This window comes from Chenopodium album, chromosome 17 (assembly GCF_948465745.1).
Source record: "Chenopodium album chromosome 17, dcCheAlbu1.1, whole genome shotgun sequence".
Classification (NCBI taxonomy): Eukaryota; Viridiplantae; Streptophyta; class Magnoliopsida; order Caryophyllales; family Amaranthaceae; genus Chenopodium; species Chenopodium album.
In genome coordinates this window covers 11,825,741-11,850,210 of record NC_137850.1, presented here as the reverse complement: position 1 = coordinate 11,850,210, position 24,470 = coordinate 11,825,741, and the positions used below count along the sequence as shown (strand labels likewise).

Below are 24,470 nucleotides of genomic sequence, written 5' to 3'. Positions count from 1 at the left end.
TTAATTTAGCAAAGTCCATTAGTCATTAATTAATTCATTTAGACTCATTCACAAGTCAAACAAACGGTTAGTGGAAACACATATAGGTTATGCACAAGTAGTTAAATAGTCACAATATGATGCAATGAGTTTGCAACCTAACCATGGCTCTAGTTCTCTAAAGTTCAGGATATGGATTAGTCAAAGAGGGTCCATGGTTATGAGTCCGGATGCACCGCGCAAGCTTTACCTTTGGAAGGGTTGGCTCGAGTGGATGGGACCCCGCGAGTTAAACTCGCTTCCACGGTTTGGTGAATTCAATAAACTCGGATGTACCCTTCGTTGCCAGGAGCGTTCGATTGGGTAGATGGAGCGTGAATTCCCAGAGGGTTATGGTCATATGTAGAACACATATGGGTTTCAGAAAAAAGGAAAAAACTCAATCAGGAAGTAAAATCGAGCAAACAGTACTAGAACTAGTCGAAACAAGAAGGTAGATTTCTGGCTCAGTATTGGAAGAATTCGGCGCGAGACAACAGTGCCTGTCGCCAGACTATGGCACTATCGCTAGAAGACAATTACTGTCACCAGGCGACAGAGCCATCGCTTGGAGATGGCGCTGTTTTCTCAGTGCTAATTCCTACATGCCTCGGCAGCTTTCTGTTCTTGAATTTTCCAGTTTTTTTGCAGTGTTATTTCGATTTTATTTGTGAAAGATATTTCCCTAATTTCCTACGTGTAAAATCCTATGTTTTTTACGCATTACGGATGGTCTTTCCAATGCAGACCTTTTTATGCATATGCCAATAATGTTAATAAAAATTACGCACATGAAATACTTAGAACTTTTCGAGTCTCATCCAATCATTCTAAATTATTGCCAAAATAAATTTTAGGAATTAAAATAGAAATCCTCCCCAGCGGAGTCGCCAAAAAACTGTAGGGAATATTTCAACTATCCCACACTTGAGCCCCACTATGATCATACACTTAAGCATGGTGGCGTCCAAAGGGAAGGAAGCTAGAGTAAAAGAGTCGCCAACAAGTTTTAGGAACTTGTAAACTGTTCATAGGATGAAGGTTACACCCTTCACGATCCATGAGATCGCTAACTCCATAGTGGTCTGGAACCATGACTGGATATTGGGGGATAAAGGTACAAATCCAACCTAAAAGAGATTGAACCTGCCCTAAAAATAGGCCTCTACTTTATTCTTCTCGTATTCATGCGTGCTTTCTGACTAACATACAATCAATAGGTTAACCCTAAACCTGTTTAATCTATGTTGGTTGAATATTAATGCACAAACAAATCTATTATTGGCGATCTCTTGAATTATAATCATATTAGCCTAAACAAGATTATTAATTATCTTATTAAGCGTGATTACAAGTACAAATTCTCTTTAAAAATGCATAAAAGGCGTGATCAAGCAATAACAATAATATACATCAAGCAACAATCATCATCAAAATAATCTCAATCTCATCAAAGCATAATAATATTAGCAAGATCCTAGGCTTGATACTAACAAGATTAATAACAAATCCTAGCATGTCACTAAGCAATAAAGATTAAACCTTTATCCCTAACATGATAATAGAAATAAATAGGAAGCATCATAAACATACATGATATTAGAAATCTTAGTTAGTACCCTAAACATGATACTAGGAATCACAAAGACATCCTAGCATGATACTAGGAATCAAAATAATTAAACATGATTTCTATATCAAAAAAATAACAAAGTAATTAAATTACTTACTTGGATGCCTCGTATATCTTTCTTATAACAAAATACACGTGTTAGTAACTTCAAGGAAAATATTAAATCAAACAATTAATTTAAATAATTGAAATGGAGATTTGGGACCAAACCCTCAGAAATTATAAACCTTTCACGTCTAGGGCGAAGGCAACTTCGAACTTGGCTAGGTGTGTCTAGAACTAATGTATATGGAATTTTGTGTGAGGGAAGATTTAGAAAAAGAATAGAGAGAGAGAAAGCTTCTAGCTTGAGAGAGAGAAAGAAAGATTAGATGGTTGCGAATGAATGAAAACGGGGAGACACGACCCCTATTTATAGAAAAAATAGTCCGAAAACAAATCAAGTCCCATTTGGAATAAAATACCTCATGTTGCCAACGACAGGAGTTAGCGCCAAACGACAATCTTAGCGCCAGGCGACAGACTTGTTGTCTTGCGCTAAGTCAGAAACAAAACGTGCTTTGTACGCGGAATCCTCTTCTTAATATGATTAAGCAGCTAATTCCGCGTTGATTAGATTAAAATCAGATTTATGATAAATCACTTATTTTATTCCAAATAAAAATCTTTAAAATATAATTATTAATCCTAATTCCATTAGAACTTAAAAGAATCTTCTAGATTATTCTAGAAGATTAAAATCAATCCTAATAACTTTAGGAATAATAATTAATAGGCCCTTCTCTAGATCATTGGGCCGCATATAAAATTTATTTCGAGCCCAATTTAGTATTTAAGCCATAACTTCCTCATTATTCATATAATATATATCTTTGGAAAGCTCTTTTCGAGCCCAATCCAACTACACTATTATTGGACCCTTATCATGGACCAAACTAAATTGGATTGCTAATTTTCATAAATAGAGTATAAAAAGAAATATTTTCAAAAACAGAAAGAGAGATATTTCAATAAAAACAACCACATCACTAGACTTTTCACACTTTCACTTTGTTCGATAATCAAATGACGTGAAAGGTATTCATCACTGGGTTTGGTTTTAGGGAGACACATTTGGGTGTCTACAACACGCCAGTTATAATATCAATAATTTGCAAGCTTTATAAAAGTTTATAAAAAGGATATTCAAAATCCATTGGGATAATGATGTTCTTATAGCATGTTATGAACCATGCATATGCGATTAAGAAAAGTTCTTGAAAAACTTATACATATATTTATATGTCTATCTTTCAAATTTTACTTTTGAATATTGATGAGATTTTGTAAAGAATAAAACTCTTAAAGATTATTTTTGACTAAGTAGATGACGTCTCAGCCTGAAGTTTGAGCATAGCTAAGTTGGCGTGAAAAGTCTTATTCTGAATTTGCAAGACGAATTTCATATTCAATATACAATGTGTACAACTGTACATAAGTGCAATGACATACTTATTTGTATAATTACATCTTGGTCCCGAAGAACCAACGACGATGCAATGAGACCGATGCTTTATATTATCGATTCCAATTTGACGATGATATGAATGATATAGATATGATTTAAGAGGATAGTGTATCATCAAATATTCATAAATATCAAATATTGATGAACTTTTAACTATTAAGGACCTCCAGAAGAAGGTACAAATCAAATACATATATATATATAGATAAGAACCATAACCTATGTTTATATGAGAAAATGTGTTTTATTTAAAATGAGGTTATTACCAAGATATACGTATTCGACATTTCGAGAAAAACATTGACTCTTAAGAAAGAGATATATACATCATTACATTATTCTACGTGTATTATTCTCATAAGTTAGATGGAATGAAGACAATTGAACAATTCAAGTGAAGATTTGAAAATTCAAGTTAAATTTCGGAATATCAACTGTCCGTGAAGATTTTGTTGCTACACATAAGAAGTTGTTTGTTTTAATATTTGACTTATTGCATTAAAGATATGAAGTGATGTAAAATTCAAGGGGAGAAAATACGCGCTACACACTTTTTCCCTTAATTATGGTTTTGTCCCATTGGGTTTTCCTAGTAAGGTTTTTAATTAGGTAGCATCTCAAGCGTATTATGAAGAATGATGTACTCTTTTCCTTCACTAGATTTTTATCCCACAGGGTTTTTCCTAGTAAGGTTATAACGAGACACAATCTTCAATAATGGACATCCAAGGGGGAGTGTTATGAAATATAATAATGTATGTCCATTATGTATACCATTGTAACCCCCTAGGCATTATTACTTTTCTAAGTAACCTCTTGTAACTCCTTTTAGCTTTATTGTTTCTAGGGTTGAGCAAAACTACTCGAAAAACCGAAAACCAGAAAAATCGATCCGTAACCGTTCCGAAAATTAGGGTACCCAATCCGATAACCATAATGGTTCGGGTACCCGTTCCGATAATTTGTTATCGGGTATGGTCGGATATCATTTTAAAATTAACGGTTACCCGATCCGATCCGATAAGCATTTTTTTTGCTTTTTTTCCCTACTTAAATCTTTTTTAAATCTAAACTCTTACTTTACTTCATAATTACTTTTTAATATCCATGATTAGTAATGTTATTAATAATTTGGTCAAAATCATATGATATTATTGTTAATTAGTGGTAAATTATATCATAATAACTACATAATTAAGTTTAATTATTATTATTGGATATCTTATTGGGTACCCGATAACTGATCCGAAAATCCAGGTACCTGAACTTATCGGTTCGGGTTATGGATATCACTTTTAGGGATTTTGGTTATCGGGTACCCGAACTGTTAGTACTAACGGTACGGGCACCCGTCCCATGCTCACCCCTAATTGTTTCCATTTGTAACTCTTCATTATTATGACCCTCCATTTCTTTTGGAGAGTTACTATTTCCTCATGTATATATATATAGGCATCGCCTAATGAAGAAATGTACTAAGACTAACACCTACATCTCCTTCTTGTATTCTACTGTTCTTTCTTTCTCTCTATTTTATAACACTTAACATAATTTATGACATATGGAGTGTTTTTTTAGGAAACACATTTTATGTACTACATGCGTTAATTACAACAAGATTTGTTCTTAATTATGTAATAGAAGCTACAAACTTAAACAATGAAATACAAATATCAAATCTTCAAATGATGCTTTTGTTATTTCCTTGAATAATTTATGAATATTATTTTAATCAAGTATTACTCTATGGATACTTCAATAATATTTGCCAAGAACGACAGATGTTGATTATTCTAATGTTATTTTTTCAAACTATTTTTTGTTGTTCTTTATCATTCAATTGATATAAATATAGCATACGAAAGTTATAAAATTTGATATAGTGTTAATTTGAAGGAAATTTTTGTGTAGAACTATCCTAAAGATAGGGTCATTTGTAAACAACTACCCATTTTTTTTATTTGTATAGAACTACCAGCAAGTTTGGAAACGTTTGGGTAGCACTACCCAATAACGTTTTCCGTCCAATTAAAACGTTACTTTGACCCAAATTCTCACATTTGTCAATTACAATGACCAATTAATGCTAAAATAAGCAAAACCCGAATCAATTAAACTCTCAAACCTTAGAAATCAAAATCCCCAAATAATACTAAACTCATGAACCCTAAAATGAATCCTAATTAAAACCCTAATTAGGTTAATTAGGAAATTAAAACTTTTAAACAAATTTGGGGAGTTAATTGGGTGGCAAAAGTGAAAAAAGTGGGCTCCAATAACGATTTAATTTGACGGAAAATGTTAGTGGGCAGTGCTGCCCAAACGTTTTCAAACTTGTGGGTAATTCTAAATAAATAAAAAAATGGGTAGTTATTCACAAATAACCTTATCTTTAGGGTAGTTTTACACAAAATTTCCTAATTTGAAAAGTAGTTATTTTAAGTTATCGTGCATGGCACGAGACCTAACATAGTTATTGTATTATTTTATTACCACTCTAAGTGGGTGACTAATGACTTTACTCTTATAATGGGCAACCAATGACTTTACTCTTATAATTAGGGGTAGCAATGTATCGAAGGTAGGTTGAGTGATGCTTCATTTGCCTCCATCCACCAGCGATCCATCCGTCACCCGATCTTTTCATCTCTTAATTTACCTTCATCCACATCCGATCTACCAATTATCCATGGATGAATTTTGTGGATCGGGTGATAAATCAGTTAGTTTTTTTTTTTTTTTTTTTTGACAAGAAGAAAAAGGGATTTCATTAAAAAATATCGCCAAACGGCACTTACATATAATTATTAAGAAATCAAGAATTCCAACACAAGTACTCACCTTAAAACTAAATACATCGTAGAATTGATTAACAATCGCCTTTATAAAAAACTTCATCTGAAGCAATACAATCTGTGAGTTCACACTGAATCGGCTTGAATTCCACGGATGCGTAGTCGTTTGAGTGAAAATATTCATGTGGTCCTCCGGATTCTTATAGAGAATATGAAACCCTAGATCTTCAACTCTTACCATAGAAACATAAAAAGAAAATAAACTCAAGAGAAAAATCATCATCTCAAGGATGAGATCTGTTTATTGAAAGCAATTTAAAGGTTTTGGGGCTTACCACCGACAAGAATACCAGTGGAGGCCCCTACAAAGATTCACAACTGAGATCAAGAGGAAAAGAGATGTTAGGGATGAAGAGAAAAGGGAGAGGGGAGAAGGAAAACCTTCAAAAAAAAAATGAAAAAAACTAGCAATGGAGGCTGGGAAAACCCTCCCAAGGAAGAAACCCTAGAGGGAACCAAAAAAACCCTCCCAAGGAGAAAGCTTAGAGGGAACTCAAAAATAACTCATTTCAGGTGATAAATCAGTTAAAATAAACTATATAAATACAATTTTACACTTGCATAATTAAAATCAAGATTAAATAATTTCTCAAAATCCTAACATTGCAAATAACCATTAAATTATTTAATAATTACATATTTAACAGGTTGATGGATGAGTAAGGTGATACATCAGTTGACGGGTCGGATTTAACACTATCAAAATTCGATTCGATTCGTCACCCGTTTAAATTTGAGTTTTCATCCATACTTTAAATTCAGATGGATGAATTTTTTTTTTGGAAGATAGATGGATGGTTATCCATTGGGTTCGGATGATATTGTCATCTCTAATCATAATGACATACGGCCTTGAGCCCTTGAGTCGTAACTCACACTTGAGTCGCAAGTCAAATTGTCAATGCATTGAGGTCCGCGGAGTAAGATTAACAACCCCCATCTTTTTTAATTGAAAAAACAAATTCAAAATTGAAGAAATAAATACAATACACCCACAATTTTTCTTCAAACTAGCCGTTACCCCCAAGCGCTCCTCTCCATCATTCTACTGGTTTGTTCTTTCAACCAGCAATTCCACGAAACTAGTCAAATTCATTTTCTCTCAACTCAAATCTTTGAAATTCAAAATGTTTGCTCAAGGTTTGGATCAAACTGCTATCAATTGGATTAAACAGGTAAACTTTCACTTATTTTCACCTCTTGTTTTTCGGTGTTTTCTTGCAATTGCTTTGATTTTTATTTGTTTCATTAGATTTCCATTTATAGAAATTAAAATGTCAAAATTTATCATAAATAATTGTTAATTGTTTTTTTTAGGAAAAAGGGTAAGAAATGCTTAATATCAGTACCAAAATGCTTAATTTGAAGGATAAAAGAACGCAAATTTATTCAAAGAATGATTAAAAATATGAACAACTTAATTTACTGACGGTAGTGATTAAGGGTCGTCGGAAAAACGCCGAAGAAAATTGCCCAGATGAATATAGTTGCATATCAATTAACCAAGAACACAACAAGAAATGGTGGTAAATGAAAAAATTTAGAGTTAAAAAAATTTAATTCATGTCAAATTAATTTAAAGTATAATCTGGGAATGAATTGGGAGTATAAAAAATTAATTAACTAATATATTAAAAGACCGATGATTGCATGTGTTAATATATTTAAGGTTGAAGATCAACAAAATTAGCTAGGGAGAAAACTAGGGTTTTTACTTTTCAGACATAAAAATTCAATTTTGTTTCGATTGTTTATGAAGTAATTTCATGATCTAATTTGATATTATAATTATTTTTTGTGATTTGAAACTGACTATATCATTTGAAAATTGCCTAAATCTCTTGACTGTTATGTGAAGGCAGAAAATAGATAGAGATAAGTAGAAAACGAGAGTATAGCCCGATTTTGTTCATTTCGATTAGGAAAAATAAGTTAAGATAAGTTCAAAATATAAAAGTCCAAGATACAATAATTTCAAATAGGTTCCGATTATTTCCTCAAATAAAAAAAAAGAGGTTCCGATTAGGGTAAGGGCTAAGGGCTACCAAGTATAAAATACAACTAACATAAATTCTAATATGGTCGAATAGATTAAAATGAGTTAGTACGGTTAAGTTTTGATAAATAAAAATGAAATGAATAGTACACTCAAGGTTTTGAGTACTAGAAAATTTGATTTTGTTTTGATTGTATTATGATTTGATTTAATTTATAAATGTGGTTGTAAATTATTACAGCTTGTGAATGTTAAGCTAAAATTTTTTAATATCATGGCAGATATAAGAAGAAATTTGATGAGATGTTTCATTGGCAAAAAAGTTTTAACCAACAGATTTGTTTTTCCCATCAACTTGGCTCATTTAATTAGCCACTAGCATAATTTAGTCATGTTTGGGGTTTTAGCATGAATGCAAGATTTCTATAATTACTGAGCTACCGAAACAACCTGTCATTCAAACTATATTGTAAAATAGGCCATGCATGTGTGATTGCTGAAATTACTGCGTAGCTGGAACTAGTCAATCAATCAAAGCCATAATCCCATAAGTGGGGTCGACTACATGACCCAAAAGTGATAATCCCGTGTAGTCATTAGTAGCTGGAACTAGTATCATTCAAATTATAATCTAGTTGGAAACTTGCATCTGTGGTGGTTATTTTTGTTGGAGTATTAATGAATGCTGCATATGTATGATCAAACCTTTATTTTTTAAAATATTAGGGCAAAGAGGATGTGATGGAGGCTGGACCTTCCTCAGTGGATAACTTTGAGTATGGAACAGTTTTTAAATCATCTCCGCTTCTTCGCAGTGGAAGCAATTATATGTCACCCAAAACCTTACCTCCTTTAAAGTTCCATTCTGCTTTGCTTGGCAAACATAGTACGTCAACTTTTGATCTATGTGAATCCGAAGAACACAGTGATGAAGAAAGTGTTGCTTCAGCTCCATATGATATGGATGGTTATTTTTCTGATAATTTCGACCAAGAGTTTTCCAGATGCAATGATATCAAAGATTTTGAGAAGCCCATTCTTCATGACAATGATGAAGAGGTCACTGATTTACAAGCTAGCACAAATTTGAGAAGCAAACAGCCAGTGCCTTTGATAAATAGAGGATCATCTAACATTGATCTTAAAGTTGAGTTGCCAAAGGCTACCAACAGATTCAGTGATATGGTGCTTAAAAAACACGAGGAGCACTACATGACTCCAGATAGTTGTCATCATCCTCACAATAATGTTTACCCTGTAAGTGCACAGGTCAGATGAAATCTGAAGTTTTATGGAGCTCTTGGTAACACAAATTTTGACATTTTTTTTTTGGCCAATTTTCTCATTGTAGGATACTTCCTTTAATCGTAATAGACTTAATGATGTAGGAGACTTGGGTACCCCGAGTGCTCCTCCGGCCAATGCTGTTGGAGAGGAGGTACATGAGCCTAAAGATGAAAAGAAATACATGACTGTAATGGATGGTACAATGGATGGATTTACCAGCAATGGACTTTACATGCCTGGAGTTGGAGACTGTTATGATGAGTCTAAGCCAATTATATCAGAAGTAACATCAGAAACTTTGGAATACAATGGTTTAACAGAAAAGTATGCTAAAATATTGGTTCTTTGACTAATTGCCTCGTGCAATACTAATGTGGTTTATTGGTCACATCTATATTTAGTTTGGTAAATAAATTTATGTCTTTATCTTTACAGAGTGAATCATTCAACCACTTCGGTGAAAGAAGAAATGCTCACACCCCACTTTCTGCCAGAGATCATGGATCCACCTCCTTGTTATGATACTAGGTGCCTTGTCTTTTCTTTTTGCCAACTCATATATAATTCCAAAGTTCCATATTTTAGCTCGCATGTATTATCACTTGGTGATTGAAAAATTAATTATTGTACTCGTATGTATTATCAGTTGGTTATTGAGAAGTTCATTCTGCAGTTTTCATCTTAACAATATAAGCAGCAAAGTGGAATTATTTTATGATATTTAATCATTTGTTATCTTGTCTGACTGGCAAAATGCTGCAGTGGCCAACATGCCTTCCAAACCCTTGTAGCATATGATGCCTGCATTCGACTATGCTTGCATGCATGGTCAAAAGGCTGCCCAGATGCACCCGAGTTTCTACGTGATGAATGCCTTATCCTTCGAACAGCTTTTGGGTATGCCACCTTTTGGATACTTGAATTGTGAAGTGTAGAATAAGTGTTTGTCGCGCTAAACTCTTTAATTTACGTGGTTAATTGTAGGCTGAACAAGATCCTGCTACATCCACTTGGTATGCAGACAGAAAAAGGTGGAGACTATAAGACTGCAGAAGAAACATGCAGTAGGAAGCCAAATAAAGTACTCCGCAAGATTAGGGTGGAAGGTAGGTTCATGCTTCGCTTACATTTATTTCTGTTTTTGCAAGTGTGATCTATTTGAATGTCTTTACTTTAAAATAATACGCTCCACCTCTGATATTCTACTATGAAATACTGTGAAGTTGGAGTCTGCTCATCAGCTTATGTCTTCAGAATGTCCTAATTTCATTCTGAAATTTTTTGAATGGTCATGTGACTCTTGTTAATGTGGCAGTGAAAAAGCTACGCATTATACCAAGAAAAAAACTTAAGAGCACATTCTCGCAGCGAGGTGCATTATACATGCAATCAAGAACAGAGTATGTGCGGCATGTTTCATCACTTGTGAAAACCAGCATCAACTCAGTTATGAACTCGTCTTTATCACTTACACGTGAAGGTCTGTATTTTTTGACAATTGACAGCTTATTTTTCATCCATACATTTTAGGTAAGAAGAAAATTGACATAATTTGCTCTCAAAAGATAAATATAAGATTGACATAATTTTATTGCTTAGGAGACATTCACTCTGAACTTCATACAAAAGTATTGAGACGATGATAAGTCCTTTTAATATATAGCTCAACTATTGATTCTAAAGATCTATCATTATGTATATGTGAAAAGAAGGATATAAAGTGAAAAGAAGATAGGAGTGTATTGTATGGGGCCTCTGGGCACTTTACTACCTTAAGACTTCACATAGGATGCATTAGTTGACATCTTAAGTAATGCCTTTCCTTACTTCTTCTATGGTTTAAGAATTTACTAGATTGAGGTTTGTCTAATTATGTATATGTGAAAAGAAGGATATAAAGTGAAAAGAAGATAAGAGTGTATTGTATGGGGCCTCTGGGCACTTTACTACCTTAAGACTTCACATAGGATGCATTAGTTGACATTTTAAGTAATGCCTTTCCTTACTTCTTCTATGGTTTAAGAATTTACTAGATTGAGGTTTGTCTAATTGAGTAAATTTGGGAGACACATTAGGAATTAAATAGAGCTGTGTGGAGAATTTCATAATTTGAAGTCTTGAGTAATGCATTATTTAAAGTCTTAAGTAATGCCCTTAGCTTCTTCTACGGCTTAAGAATTTACTTGATTAAGGTTTGTCTGATTGAGCTTAATTTGGGAGACAACTTGGGTATTATATAGAACTGTTTGAAGATTCAGTAAGATCTTCTGTGAGGAATCTAAAACTCTTCTCGGAAGTATTTAAACCATTACAGAAAGAGTTGCTGGTTCATTCTCTCAGATAATCTGCTAAAGTCACTGTAGGTTCCCCAATCTTTTTGCTACTCTTTAAGGTCTAAATGCTTTTAAAATTTATATAATGCATGCAGAACATTGTTCACTTGAAGAGCATCAATGACACTTTTTCATGTGCATAGTGGCAAAAGAACTAACTATTTGTAGAACCTTATTTAGAGGTCTCTTGTGAACATTCCATGCCATATTACACTTTATGTGGGACCCTTATCCTTGGCCATTGATTGTACTCTAAGGAAAGAGTAAATATCATCTATGGGCCTGTCATCTATATTATGATTCATTTAAGTTGCATGCTTCTAATCTGTGTTACTTCCATGTCAATGATGCCTTACTATGTTTTCAGAGCCTTTGTCATGCATATTCTTTCTAAAGAGCTCCACGGAAGATGCTCCAATTGATTCTGGCTCTGCAGTATGCTTACATTCTGGCGAGTACCATGACTTGTAAGTTTGGTTGTTTTATTTTGACCCGTTTTGTAAAATTTATTGCAAAAGCCTTTTAGCAATTTAATTAAGCTGATAAGATTTAATAAAGTAATGAGTCATACTACACCCATATACAAAGTATAACTATGAAGTATAAATTATAAATGTCACTAGTATATGCAGCTTCTAGATTTTCTTTCATAGTCCCGTAACGGTTTGTTTTAAATTTTGTTTACCTGTATACTGTCAATAAGTTGTATTACTAAAGTTTAGCATGGAAACATAATTAATGCAACTAGGCATATATTTAAGATATTATTCGAAAAGATGGTAAAAAACTTATGTGCTCTTGTATTTTCAGCTTTCCAGAAAGTCAAGGGAATGTACTTCAAATTGAAGTTAGAGATACAAAACAAATGGCCCTTGGTCATGCTTCAATTCCACTTTCAGCGTTAGCTGATAACCCTGTATGTATCCTTTTCAAGATATACATTATTCTTTTTACAGGATGCTCTATCTTCCCACATATGGCATACTGACTTTTATACATGTTCATACAGAGTGACAAAGTTCGATGGTGGCCTATCTACCATGATGACCATGAATGCATTGGAAAGATCCAACTTTTTATGGCCAATATAATTACAGATGAAGAAGGTAGACATGCAAAGGTTTGGTTCCCTTACTCGCATCCTGATTAATATCATGTGTTTTAGATGGAGCTGTTCCTTTTCTATATGGGAAATGCACACATGGAAGTTTGTTTTTTTCTTTCTTTCTTCTGTTTTTACTATTACTAATTTCTTCTGTTTCTAGTGACTAGTCTCTAGTCACTAGAACACTGTTATATTTTCCCATACCTCTTCTTACATCCCTTGCACCTCTCCGAGAACGTACTTCGTAATAAGAACTAAGGGCCTATATTATTTGTTTGTTGTGAACCTCAAAGAAAAGTATGGTTCAGATCATTTTGGAAGACATGTCTTAGTTTACCTCCTTTCCCCTATACCAAGGAAAAGAATTGCGTAGTTTATCTTGCACGCTAGCTAAATAGAGTATCTCCGTTGTAAATATCTCAGGTGAAGAACTCTAAAGCCATCAGAAAATATAGATTTAACAAGGGCAATCTTCGCTCTTTGAAAGATACTCCATCCATGCTAATTCTTTTCATGATAGGGTTTGACACCAAAGTTAATGCTAAATTGGTAGGGGTATTGGGGCTTGGCATTTGATATTTGGAATACTCCCTTCGATCAACGATGCTTTTCATAATAGGGACATGACACGATTATCAAAGGTATTTTATTGGTTGGGTATAAAATGTGATAGATATTATGGAATAAAACATATGAAATATAAAATTAAACTTATGATTCAGATAGTTTCAGTTAATCATTCTGTATATTCTAAGGCATTCAGCTGCATACTTTTATGTTAGTTATTATACTAAAGCATACATGCGTACTTATATGTCTCTGTTATTTACATGTTACAGAGTAGTGCTGTCGTTGAAACTCTTGCATATGATATGTTGCTGGAAGCTGCAATGCGCGCACAACACTTCCATTCACGTAATTTGTGTTTAAATGGTCCTTGGAAATGGTTGTTAAATGAGTTTGCAGACTATTATGGGGTACCAGATTCTTACACAAAGTTAAGGTACTATTTGAAGCTTTTCACCTAAAATGCTTTCATTTTTCAACTAATTATAATTAAAAGTATTATACAAGTATAGGTCTATTAATTTATAGTAATCAAAGCATCCTGACTCATGAGCTCCCATTCTAATTACATGATTAAAAGTGAACCAATCTCCTATTTATTCAGACCTATAGTTGAGTTAAGAGAGAATGAAGAAAAAAAAAAAAAGGGACAAGAGGGCTTGAAAAAAGAAAGGAGAATATAAAGCAATAGGTTCAGAAGCTTGCAACTAAATGGTGCCCTGAGTAAGATATATAGAGAGTGGTTTAAGGGGTAATGGACGTCCAGATACTTTTATTTATTACTTGCGGTTTTTCCTTGATGGAAGCCAAGATTCGGATAAAGTGGGCATTGGTAAGAGATATACTGTCATGAATAACCGATAAATGTAGTTATTAGATGATCTAGATCTCAATCTCAATCTTAAGTTTTAAAGGGTTTCCCTCTGCTTTAATTTGGAGGATGAAGCATGGACTTGATTACTGAGAGAAAAGAGGAATAAGTCAATTGGAAAGGTTGTAATAGAGGATACGTTTTATTTATATCCTTTCAGATCTTTATATAAATAATTGATGATGAGTCTCAGGTATTAATAAGATAGATGCTTGCTAGATCACAATTGTTAAATGAATAAGATTTTTTGTAGGAACTTGTTCTTGTTTACATATCCTTGTGAAAATATCCTTTCTATAGTCTTTATTAACTGTAATGTGCTATTAGGTATCTCTTGTATGTTATGAAAGTGGCTACTCCAATGAAAGAATGCTTGGAGCTTGTACTGGATTTGCTTATGCCTGTTATCAAAGCTAGAGTTGAAAAAAGATTAAATAGACAAGAGGTAATTCCCTATAATAAAATCTTTATTTGGAATTTTGTTTTAAAAAGAAGTATCTCATTATCTAAGAGACTAAGCGGTATGCCAATCAGATATCACATCGCATCAGTATTTCATGCATTATATTTTGAGAATCGTGTATACAACACTTTAGGATATGAATCCAAATTTTTTCTTGTCACCATCATTCATTGTATTTTTATTATAAGTCAGTAATTCCAAGACAAGTCTTTTTTAAATGGACACAAGTTTTGCATCAAAACTTAAATGACATAGCTCCATTTTTTTATTGCATGATTTGCATCATCTAATAGTAGAACATGTTGGAAACACTTTACCCAACTTTTGATTTTTTCCATCTTTGGGTCTTCGCTGCTTTTGACCTAATTTACTATTTTGATGCCTACTTCCTTTATATGCTTGGAAAGAGCTATCTATATTATATCATGTAACTAGAATAATATTCTTGGGGACAGGGCCAAATTCACCCACTAGAAATTTGTGACTTGTTAGATTATGTAAATTGCATTGTTGAGGTGTATATTCCATTCTTATGCATTGTTGGCCTGCCCTTCATGCAGAAAACCATTTTCTTGGAATGCAAAACACAAGTTGAGAGTCTCTTGGCAACTGTTTTTGAAAATTACAAGTCATTGGATGAACAATCAGCCACAGGTTTGACAGATTCACTAACTCCAGTACCAGAGACAGCGTCACCATCTTTGGCTCCAGCAGTGCAAGTGTACTCCCTTCTTCATGATATTCTTTCCCAAGATGCACAGGCAGTCTTACAAAGGCATTTGCAGGTGATCGCAATAGTTTTTATAGCTAAATACATTATCCTTTTATTATGTGGATTACATGGATGCACTTAGTAACTAGCACTGTTACTGAATTCTAAAATGTGATTCTCAATGCACGTGCTCCAATCCTCCTTGTGATTAAAAGTTCTTTTATTTTACTGATAATCTCCACATAATTTCGTCAGAATGTTGCAAATTGTTTCTATTCACTACTGAGGTAAATACTACATTTCTTATTTGCCAAAAAAGCATCAGTACATGAGTACATCGCCTATTGTCAATGTTGAACAAATTTGGTTTAAAGCTTTGGTGTTTCTCCTTTCTGACTCTATAACGCCTTTTTTCATGCTTCATGTCAGTCCAAAAGAACTTTCACCTCTTTAATTTTGGCGATGAAGTTTTGTTGACTGTTCTCATGCTTCTTTCAAGGTTTTGTTTAAATTTCTTGTCATACGATGTCTTGCAACTGTTTTGAGGTAAAGGGAGTATCTTTGATGCTTGAACCACCAGAAGATGTACATGATGTGACGATAAACCCTAACGATTGAAGTTGGAACAAGCACTTTTTAGTGTCTTGTTAGGTTAACATGCTTTAAATATATGTAAGCAAATACACACAATTATTTAACAATATATTTAAGATCTTATTGTGTTAGTGTGTTACACTGGATTTATATATACTTAAGTTTTGTATTCGGGAATGTATAAAAAGCATTCAGAACTTAAAGCTTTAAAAGTGACAGACTTTATGCTAAATACCCAATGAAACTGTTATTAGATAAATTAAATACTTCATTATATTTTTTTTAAGAATGTATGACAATATATGACCCAACCTGATTAACTCTGAAACCAAAACTGATTCCTAAATAAGCTGACTTATTTCAAATAGTGAGATTATTTCTTGATCTTTTGCCACCATTTTCCATCCCTCTTCAAGACTATTTAAAGATGTGTAAGCTATTTGATGTTGGAATCAAGAATCTCATTATGAAGCATGAGGCAAATATGTGGTTCTTACGATGTTGCTTAATTGGTGTACTTGTGTTGGACATGTATAGACATCTAGCTAGGTATCTATGGAAGCCATTTATGTGAAAAATTTGGAGGCTTTTGATGAAATGTTGGGTTGGTGTCACTATCTCACAATCACCACGAAGGGAATTTGATGGAGTATATTTTAATTTTAGAGGAATTCTTTCCAGTTTGGTAGTAGTATGTAACAGCAGGGCCATGTACAAAAGGTCTTCGTTTTTCAGTAGTTTTTAGAGTTAATGTCTTGGCAAAATAACTAAATAAGTACCAACTGAAACTATTCTGATATCACTCTCTGCAATCAGGCTGAATAAATCAGATTTGGCCATTTGGGTCATGTTATGGTGATGTGTCATTCAATTTGGTTCAGATTTAATCAGCATGGGACAGATTTAGGTCTGTTGTCAATTAACTTATTATAATTACTCAATATTAGACACTCATGACTTTCTGCTTGGATCGATTTTGGTACAGCTTATTATTGGCTTGTGTTCATGTGGATTCAGGGATAATGTCGTAAGGGTTTGTTATGCTAGATGTAGATGTATAGACATATAATCCATAAAAGTATATGACAATCTCCTGTAATATGGAGAATAAACGCCATCTCTGTCTTCTCTCTTTGCATGCATAATTTACTGAAGACCTAGAAACATTCTTACATTAGTGGTTACATAGGTTTTATTTTTTTATTTTTTTATTTTTTTATTTTTTTTATTTTTTATTTTTTTAAATGGTTGCATAATAATCTCTGGACTCCTTGGTAAAATGTCAGACTGCAGCTCAGAAAAGGTGTCGAAGGCATATGTTAGAGGCAGATGAATTCATGTCAAGCAACTCTGAGAATATCCTGACTGACCCAATATCTATCTCCACAGCATATATGAAGATAAAGAACCTTTGCATTAACATAGGTAGAGAAATTTTAGCAGACATCAAGATCCACAATCACCATATACTTCCCAGGTATTTTTCTCTATCCCTGTACATCTCGATTACATGATAATCAACAATGCTTTCTGCTATTCTTCTATAAATTTATAATAAGCAAATTATCAAGGCCTTGTAATTATGGAAAATGATATATAGCCGTAAGGGCTATATATAAGGAGCGGAAAATCTATGTACTATATATGAAAAGGCGTTTATAATATTGTGTATGTTCCAAGTGTATCCTTTCTTACACCACTATCACGCCACATCATCATTCAATAACCTTTAGCATTATGCCATATCATCATTCAATCATCTAAATTAAAAATGCATACAAAGAGATTTGAACCCCAACCCTCATTGAATAAAGACCACATGAATTACCATCTTAGCCAGAGCTAAATTATGCTTTAGTAATCCACATACAAGTTTATAATTTAGAATAAAAACAACAAATAAAAAATGAGTTATTCTGTCATTGTATTCTATTATCACGTTAAAAAAATTATTAAGTCTTTTAAAGCGTCTAATATAAAATTGAAATTATTTGAAGTATCACTCGAAGCAAAGCCCGGGTCACACACTAGTGATAAATGAAATATAAAATTCATTATACCGGAGTACGTGTGATGTTGTCTTGCATTCCTAAATAAATACCAAATTGGGAAAGACATTAAATTCTTATTTTCATCCCTAAGGGCTGCATATATCATTACCCTTAAATTATACTAAGTAGTTAGTTGTGAAATCTGCTTTCCTATTTTCTTTAGTCTTCTGTCCCGAAGGATCCTTCAAATGCCTGATACCTCTTTTGCTCATGTGATCAGTTCAATTGACCTTTCAAACATTACTGCTACCGTTTATAGCACTGAATTGTCAAAGAGGCTTAAAGGGTTCCTTGCAACATGTCCTCCATCAGGTCCTTTGCCACATGTGAATGAACTTCTGGCAACAATTTCTGATTTTGAGAGGGATCTGGAAACATGGAAAGTAAGGTAAAGAGTTTTCAGTCCTGAAAAGCATGCTACATTAAATTATGAGGCCAAGTTACAATGTTGCCTAATTTATGTCCTGCACCTTGTTGTGGCTTATCTACTTCCTCTACTTAACTTGTTTAACTGTAACGTAATTTTTACAGTCCTATTCAAGGTGGTGTAGACTGCAAGGATCTATTCCACAATTATATAATGGTGTGGGTACAAGAGATGCAACTTGAAATGCTAGATCTCTGCAAGGTAGAAAAGGTATGCTTGCCTGCTACATGTTTTGAATATTTAGAGTAATCTCAAACTCTGCTTACCATCCCTTATGGAACAGCATGCACCATTGTCTGTCAATCTCCCTTCGGAAAACATAATTAATTTGGGATGGGAAGCTGATTCAAAGCAACTCGAATTAATTTTTTCTTGAAATGCTGTAGCCTAGCAATTTAATTAATATGAATTTCAATTTACTTGTCTGTTGCAGACACCATGGTCTGGGGTAACAACCAACCTCTCTACCTCACCATTCACAGAGGATATGTATTCAAGGATAAAGAATTCCTTTACACAGTATGAAATGGTTATCAGCCGGTGGCCTCAGTACTCGTTAGTTTTGGAAAATGTAAGCTCAGTACACAAACTGTTGTGAGATATGTATGCTAACAAATAACATAGACCTTTCATCAGATTATATGCATCTGTGAAACCTTTACAGTTCTCGTTTCAGTAACTCTAACAAATTGCATTCTTGAAGGCTGTTGCTGATATCGAGAGAGCAATCTTAAAAGCACTGGAAAAGCAGTATAGTGACACTTTGGCTCCTTTAAAAGACAGCATTCCGAAGAAGCTTGGTATGCATGTTCAGAAACTGGCTAGACGACAGTTAGTAATAATCTATGTGGTCCCAAATCAAGTGAGTTAATATGATTATTTTTCTAGTGCATGCATTAGATGATAGCAGTGATCGTTCAACATCATTTTGACATTAAATAATAGTTCAAATGCAGCAATTATGTGCACCTTACTAACATTAAGAATATTGCAAATGCTTGCTACTCTTCTCAAAAATTTAATGCTTATATTAGAACTGCTTATGGATCCATTGTTGTGAGAAAATATAGAATTTGGAGGTTATTATTGATTTTAAAAATTTGGCTCTCATTCATTCGAAACTTAATCAGAAATGTGTTTTTGATTTGGATATATTGAATTTTGATCTAGAATTAAACATCGAACTTCGTGCTAACATTACACCATTCAATTGAGAAGTTGACAATTATTTGAAGAGGGTAAGAATATCCTACAGAAAAAAAAAAAAATCATATTAACCTTCTTCCTATTTCCCTTTCCCCTTTATCTGTCTTGGAAATTTTTCTGAGTTCTTGCTGTTTAATAGTGGAAAAAAGAAAAGAAGTATATACTGTTTTCATGTTTTCTGCTATGGTTCAGTTTTGCCTATACATGCAGCCAAATGTCCTGAGATCAATTGCAGTTTATTAAATGTTTGTCCATTTCAAAACATTGCAGTTGGGTACTTTTATGAACACTGTCAAGAGAATGGTTGAAGTTCTACATTCTCAAGTTGAGGATATATTGAAATCCTGGGCTTCATGTTTGCCCACAATTGGCGGTGAAAAGTTGTCCTATGGGGAGCAGATGAATGGTATAACTGTTTTGCTGAAGACAAAGTACAAAAACTACATGCAGGCTTTAGTGACCAAAATTTATAGCAATGTAAGTCCTTTTTTATGTCTTTATTCTCTCACTCTAATTTGTACTATAAAAGAACAATTCAGCAGAAGCCTCTGCATTGTTTATTTGGTGACTTTCTGGGGTGTTTTAGGGGGGTTGCTAGTTACGGTTGCTTTCTTTTTACGACATATATACACTATTTGTTGAAGCAGAGAATTTTGCTCAATAAATGGTTGAAACTTTCTTTAACAATATATTTATAAAACTATATCTCGTAGATTTTATTTGATTGCCAGATTGAGAAAATGTTGTATGTAGCTAGTTAGTTAGGTTTGTTTGAGACGCGTTTGATTTATAGGAAAATATTTGGAATTGAATTTTATCTATGATAGTAACTACGAAGTACATTTTAATGGATATCATCTTTGTAGTTCTGTTTTACCACTGGTTCCTTGCTAGTGGAAGATGAGATAAAGAAAGTTCCTAACTGCTTGCAAATAATTGTCAAAAAAGCATTTTTTCAAATAACATTATGTGGTTAGAGGAAAAGGAAAGGAATACACTGACAAATTATTGCTGCAGATGCAAGCTAATCGAAACACACAGCTTAAGAGAATCCTGGAAGAAACAGCAGACTCGGACAGTGAGCCTGAGGTTCGTGAGAGAATGTTGATGCTGAACTCCCAACTGATTGATTCAATAGCCAATTTACATGACGTTTTCCCAAGTCAAATATTCGTGGCACTTTGTCGTGGATTTTGGGATAGAATGGGGCAGGTATGAAAGGGAGGAAAATTTCATTTTAACTATGCCATAATCACTGGTGGTCTTATGTATATTTGCTCGTATTTTCCTTCAGAGTGTATTAAGGTTCCTCGAGGGAAGGAAAGAGAACCGTGTTTGGTACAAAGGATCATATTATGCCCTTGGGGTAAGTAAATTATTTGCGTTGCATTTGATGTTTCTAATGATATTTGGTTGGATTTATGAGCAGACAACAGCATATAAATCTATTTCCCATTAAGTTCAGCTTTCAATGTATGTATACTAGTTGTAGAATGCCTGAGTTGGTGTTCTGTTTTGTAGATATTAGATGATGTATTCGCTTCCCAGATGCAACGATTGCAAGGCAATTGCCTACAGGAGAAAGATCTAGAACCGCCCAGGTCGGTGGTGGAAGCTCGCTCCATGCTTTGTAGAGATGGAACAAACGGAACAAATCAATCAAATTATTTCTATATCTAGTATGCCACTGTGCCTTCCCTACAATTTGTGTAATCAATTATCTGTCTATTCTTTTTAATTCAGTTGTATTATGTATAGTCATGTATTTTTCCCTTTATTTTTTTATTCTTTGTGTACATAAAACTCCATATTCTTCATGTAGAAGTCATGATGGTTTACATGATACTTCAATTGAAAATAATTACATTCATTTTAAAAAAAAGAATGTCTCAATGTTCTTATGATGGATTGTTAGCCGCCATGCAATCATGAATCTTTAAGAAATTACACATTAAAATAAAATTTAAACCTATGACAAATTAAAAATTACCCTTTGTATAGCTTGATCATTGTTTATTATCGTATTTATACAAAAGCTATAACAATCTTCCTAAAAGATGCCATAACCATAAAGCCTAAAGAAATATTCAATAAATAATATTTTAACATAAATAACCTTGATTACATTATTCTCTTAATAATATTAATATGGAAAATATATCACGCATATATGTTCCAATATTGATTGATGCGAGATGCATTATTTTGGTGATGTTGCCTTCAATTTTTATTAAAAAAAGAAAAAAGAAAAAATGAGAACATTCAGCCTTTTGAACTCATCAATCAAATAAGAACATCATTCTTTTCGAACTTGCAAATATATCATTTATAACAAGCAACAAGAATACCTTTTCTTTTTCTTTTTCGAACTCGCCATATTTATTTATTATTAATTTTTCAATGCAGAACCGCCAAATCTCTTATTGGTTTTATTTTAGAGCAAAATAATACACAATCAAGAGAGCAAAATCATATCAAAACACCTATCTTAAAGCACAAGGAGAATCATTTAACCTAGTCTCACGACAAAGGCGGATTTGAGTTCAACGTGATGGAGTTAGAGTTGTCAAAAGCTGACTCGATCCGAACCCGATTATTAACCGACCTGTCTGAACCCGAAAAAATGGTGCCCAACCCGACCTGAAACCAACCCTAGACCCGAGTTGATCCCAGTATTTGAGACCTGAACATGAACCGACCTGGAGATGACCCGACCCGAATAATAACCCGTAAATTATTGGCCTAAACCGAACCCGACCTGAACCGAAATTGATCCAAACCCGTTTTAACCCATTAAAACCCGAATATTTTACCCGACCTGCTACTAACCCGACCTAAATTCAACCCGACCTATTCCTAACCCGACCCAAATTTAACCCGACCCGTTACTAACCCGACTCGGAATTCAACCCGACTTGTTATAAACCCGACCCAAAATCAACCCGACTTGTTATTGACCCGACCCAAATTCAACCTGACTTGTTATTGACCCGACCCGAATTTTACCAGACATATTACTAACCCGACCAATATTCAACCCGATCTGTTACTAACCCGACCCAAAATCAACACGACTTGTTATTAACCCGACCTAAGTTCAACCCAAATTGTTCCGGATCCGATTTCAAATCACCTTAAATTCAATTTAGACCACCGTATTATTATTGATCAAATTAAAGCATTTTGTGTTAGAACAAAATTTGGAGGAATGAACAAGAGGGACCGGATATTTCTTCTAGGCACGAATTATAGGCGCTTTCCTAATAGTTTATTATCGACCCTTTACGAAACAAGAGGGTTAACACAATATAACTATTGGGATACAAAGAAGAGACAATTGATTTTGGTTGTTTAATAAAATCAATCTACAAGAAGTTTGTGAACAAGTGTTTGTAAACCCAATTAAGAGAAAATACTATCGATAAATTCTCTCAAAAGAAGAAAGTTATATGATAATCTCTTTTCTCATACTATCTCATCATATATGTCATACAAACTCCTATTTATAGAGTTTATATGAAGAGTAGTTAATATCCAAGGGATATGTCCGTTCACAAAGCAATATGTTCAAAACTGTCAAAACCGTCAGTTTTGAACCCCGCCCTGGCAGACCGGGCAATGTTGCCCTACCGGACGCGAGCAACATCTCAATGAAATTGAGATAATTGACGATCTTTACTCGTGCTCGCCTTACAGGGCGCCCTTGCCCTGGCAGCCAGGGCGAAGCACAAATTAGTCAATTTTGCCTTTTATTGCCATTTTTAGACATCTTGCTTTGCCATACCTCTAAGTATAATCATTATACTAATCCTCCTCAACTCCTAGCATAATTTAAATAACCTCATATATGAACTCATAAGCACATTTATCTATAAATGTTCCAACAATTTGTCTAGGGAGACCAAGTCGGTCCTGGCCAGCAAAAGAAAGAAGCATTCTCTCCAAATTTAAGAGTTAAAATATAGTATATATTTGTTGTATGATCAAAGAAGATAATTATCTTCCTAAATTATAGGCTATAGTTCCCTAGCATGTAGCCATATATATTGTTATATGGTCAAAGGAAATAATTAGCTTGATAAAAATGATAATTATCTATTTATAGTTAGTTAGAGTTTAGCCTATAATGACTGACAAAGGCATGTACATTCTTTATTTAAATTTAGTAATTACAATTTACGAATACTACTACTTTTTAGGTGCAAGTTCATTCTATATTTCAATTAAGCAATTACAGTTTACGAATACTACTACTTTGTAGGTGCATATGCATTCTAAATATAGTCAATTACGGTTTGCAAATACTATTGGACCTTAGACTTGTTTGTTTTATCTGATATTGTATAAAAAAAAAATTATAATTTCAGATAAAAAAAATTTAAAAAAAAAAATTATAATTTCAGATAAAAAAATTAAAAAAAAAAATTATAACTTCGGATAAAGATTGAATTGAACGTGATAATGATTGAATGCGAGCATGAGTATATGACAACGACCCGATGATAATCTGACCCGAATAATTTACCTAAACCCAATCATGACTTGACTTGTTTGGACTCGAGAAAGTGGTGACCCGAACTAGAGTTGTTAAAAGGCTTTTATTGGACTTTTATTTTCTAATTTTATTATTCATTTGCCTATTTAATCTTATTTAAACATTTTAAATAATGTCATTCAAATGTTTAAAAAAAATATCGTTTAAAATAATAACGTGAATTCGGATATGAAGTTATAAAAAATAAACAAGTTTAGATAATTTCAAATAAAATAAGTTTAGAAAAAAAGTTATTGTATTTTAACTTATCTAAACTAAACCTGTTATAACCGAATTTATATGAACTTATT

At 33.5% G+C, this 24,470-nt stretch overlaps 1 protein-coding gene across 1 annotated transcript; it reads left to right on the top strand.

Annotated features, from left to right (window-relative positions):
* Nucleotides 1–6,934: 6,934 nt before the first annotated feature.
* Nucleotides 6,935–21,426, top strand: LOC145587602 (uncharacterized). Its single transcript, XM_081644333.1, has 22 exons — nucleotides 6,935–7,188; nucleotides 8,736–9,266; nucleotides 9,361–9,620; nucleotides 9,732–9,824; nucleotides 10,059–10,193; nucleotides 10,281–10,402; nucleotides 10,612–10,776; nucleotides 11,997–12,096; nucleotides 12,440–12,545; nucleotides 12,639–12,749; nucleotides 13,574–13,737; nucleotides 14,500–14,617; nucleotides 15,196–15,420; nucleotides 17,228–17,418; nucleotides 18,213–18,380; nucleotides 18,524–18,629; nucleotides 18,853–18,990; nucleotides 19,123–19,281; nucleotides 19,896–20,102; nucleotides 20,643–20,837; nucleotides 20,920–20,991; nucleotides 21,147–21,426. Exons 1-22 carry the CDS (start codon nucleotides 7,141–7,143, stop codon nucleotides 21,303–21,305), a joined length of 3,573 nt encoding a protein of 1,190 aa, XP_081500459.1. The 5' UTR covers nucleotides 6,935–7,140; the 3' UTR covers nucleotides 21,306–21,426.
* Nucleotides 21,427–24,470: the final 3,044 nt, after the last annotated feature.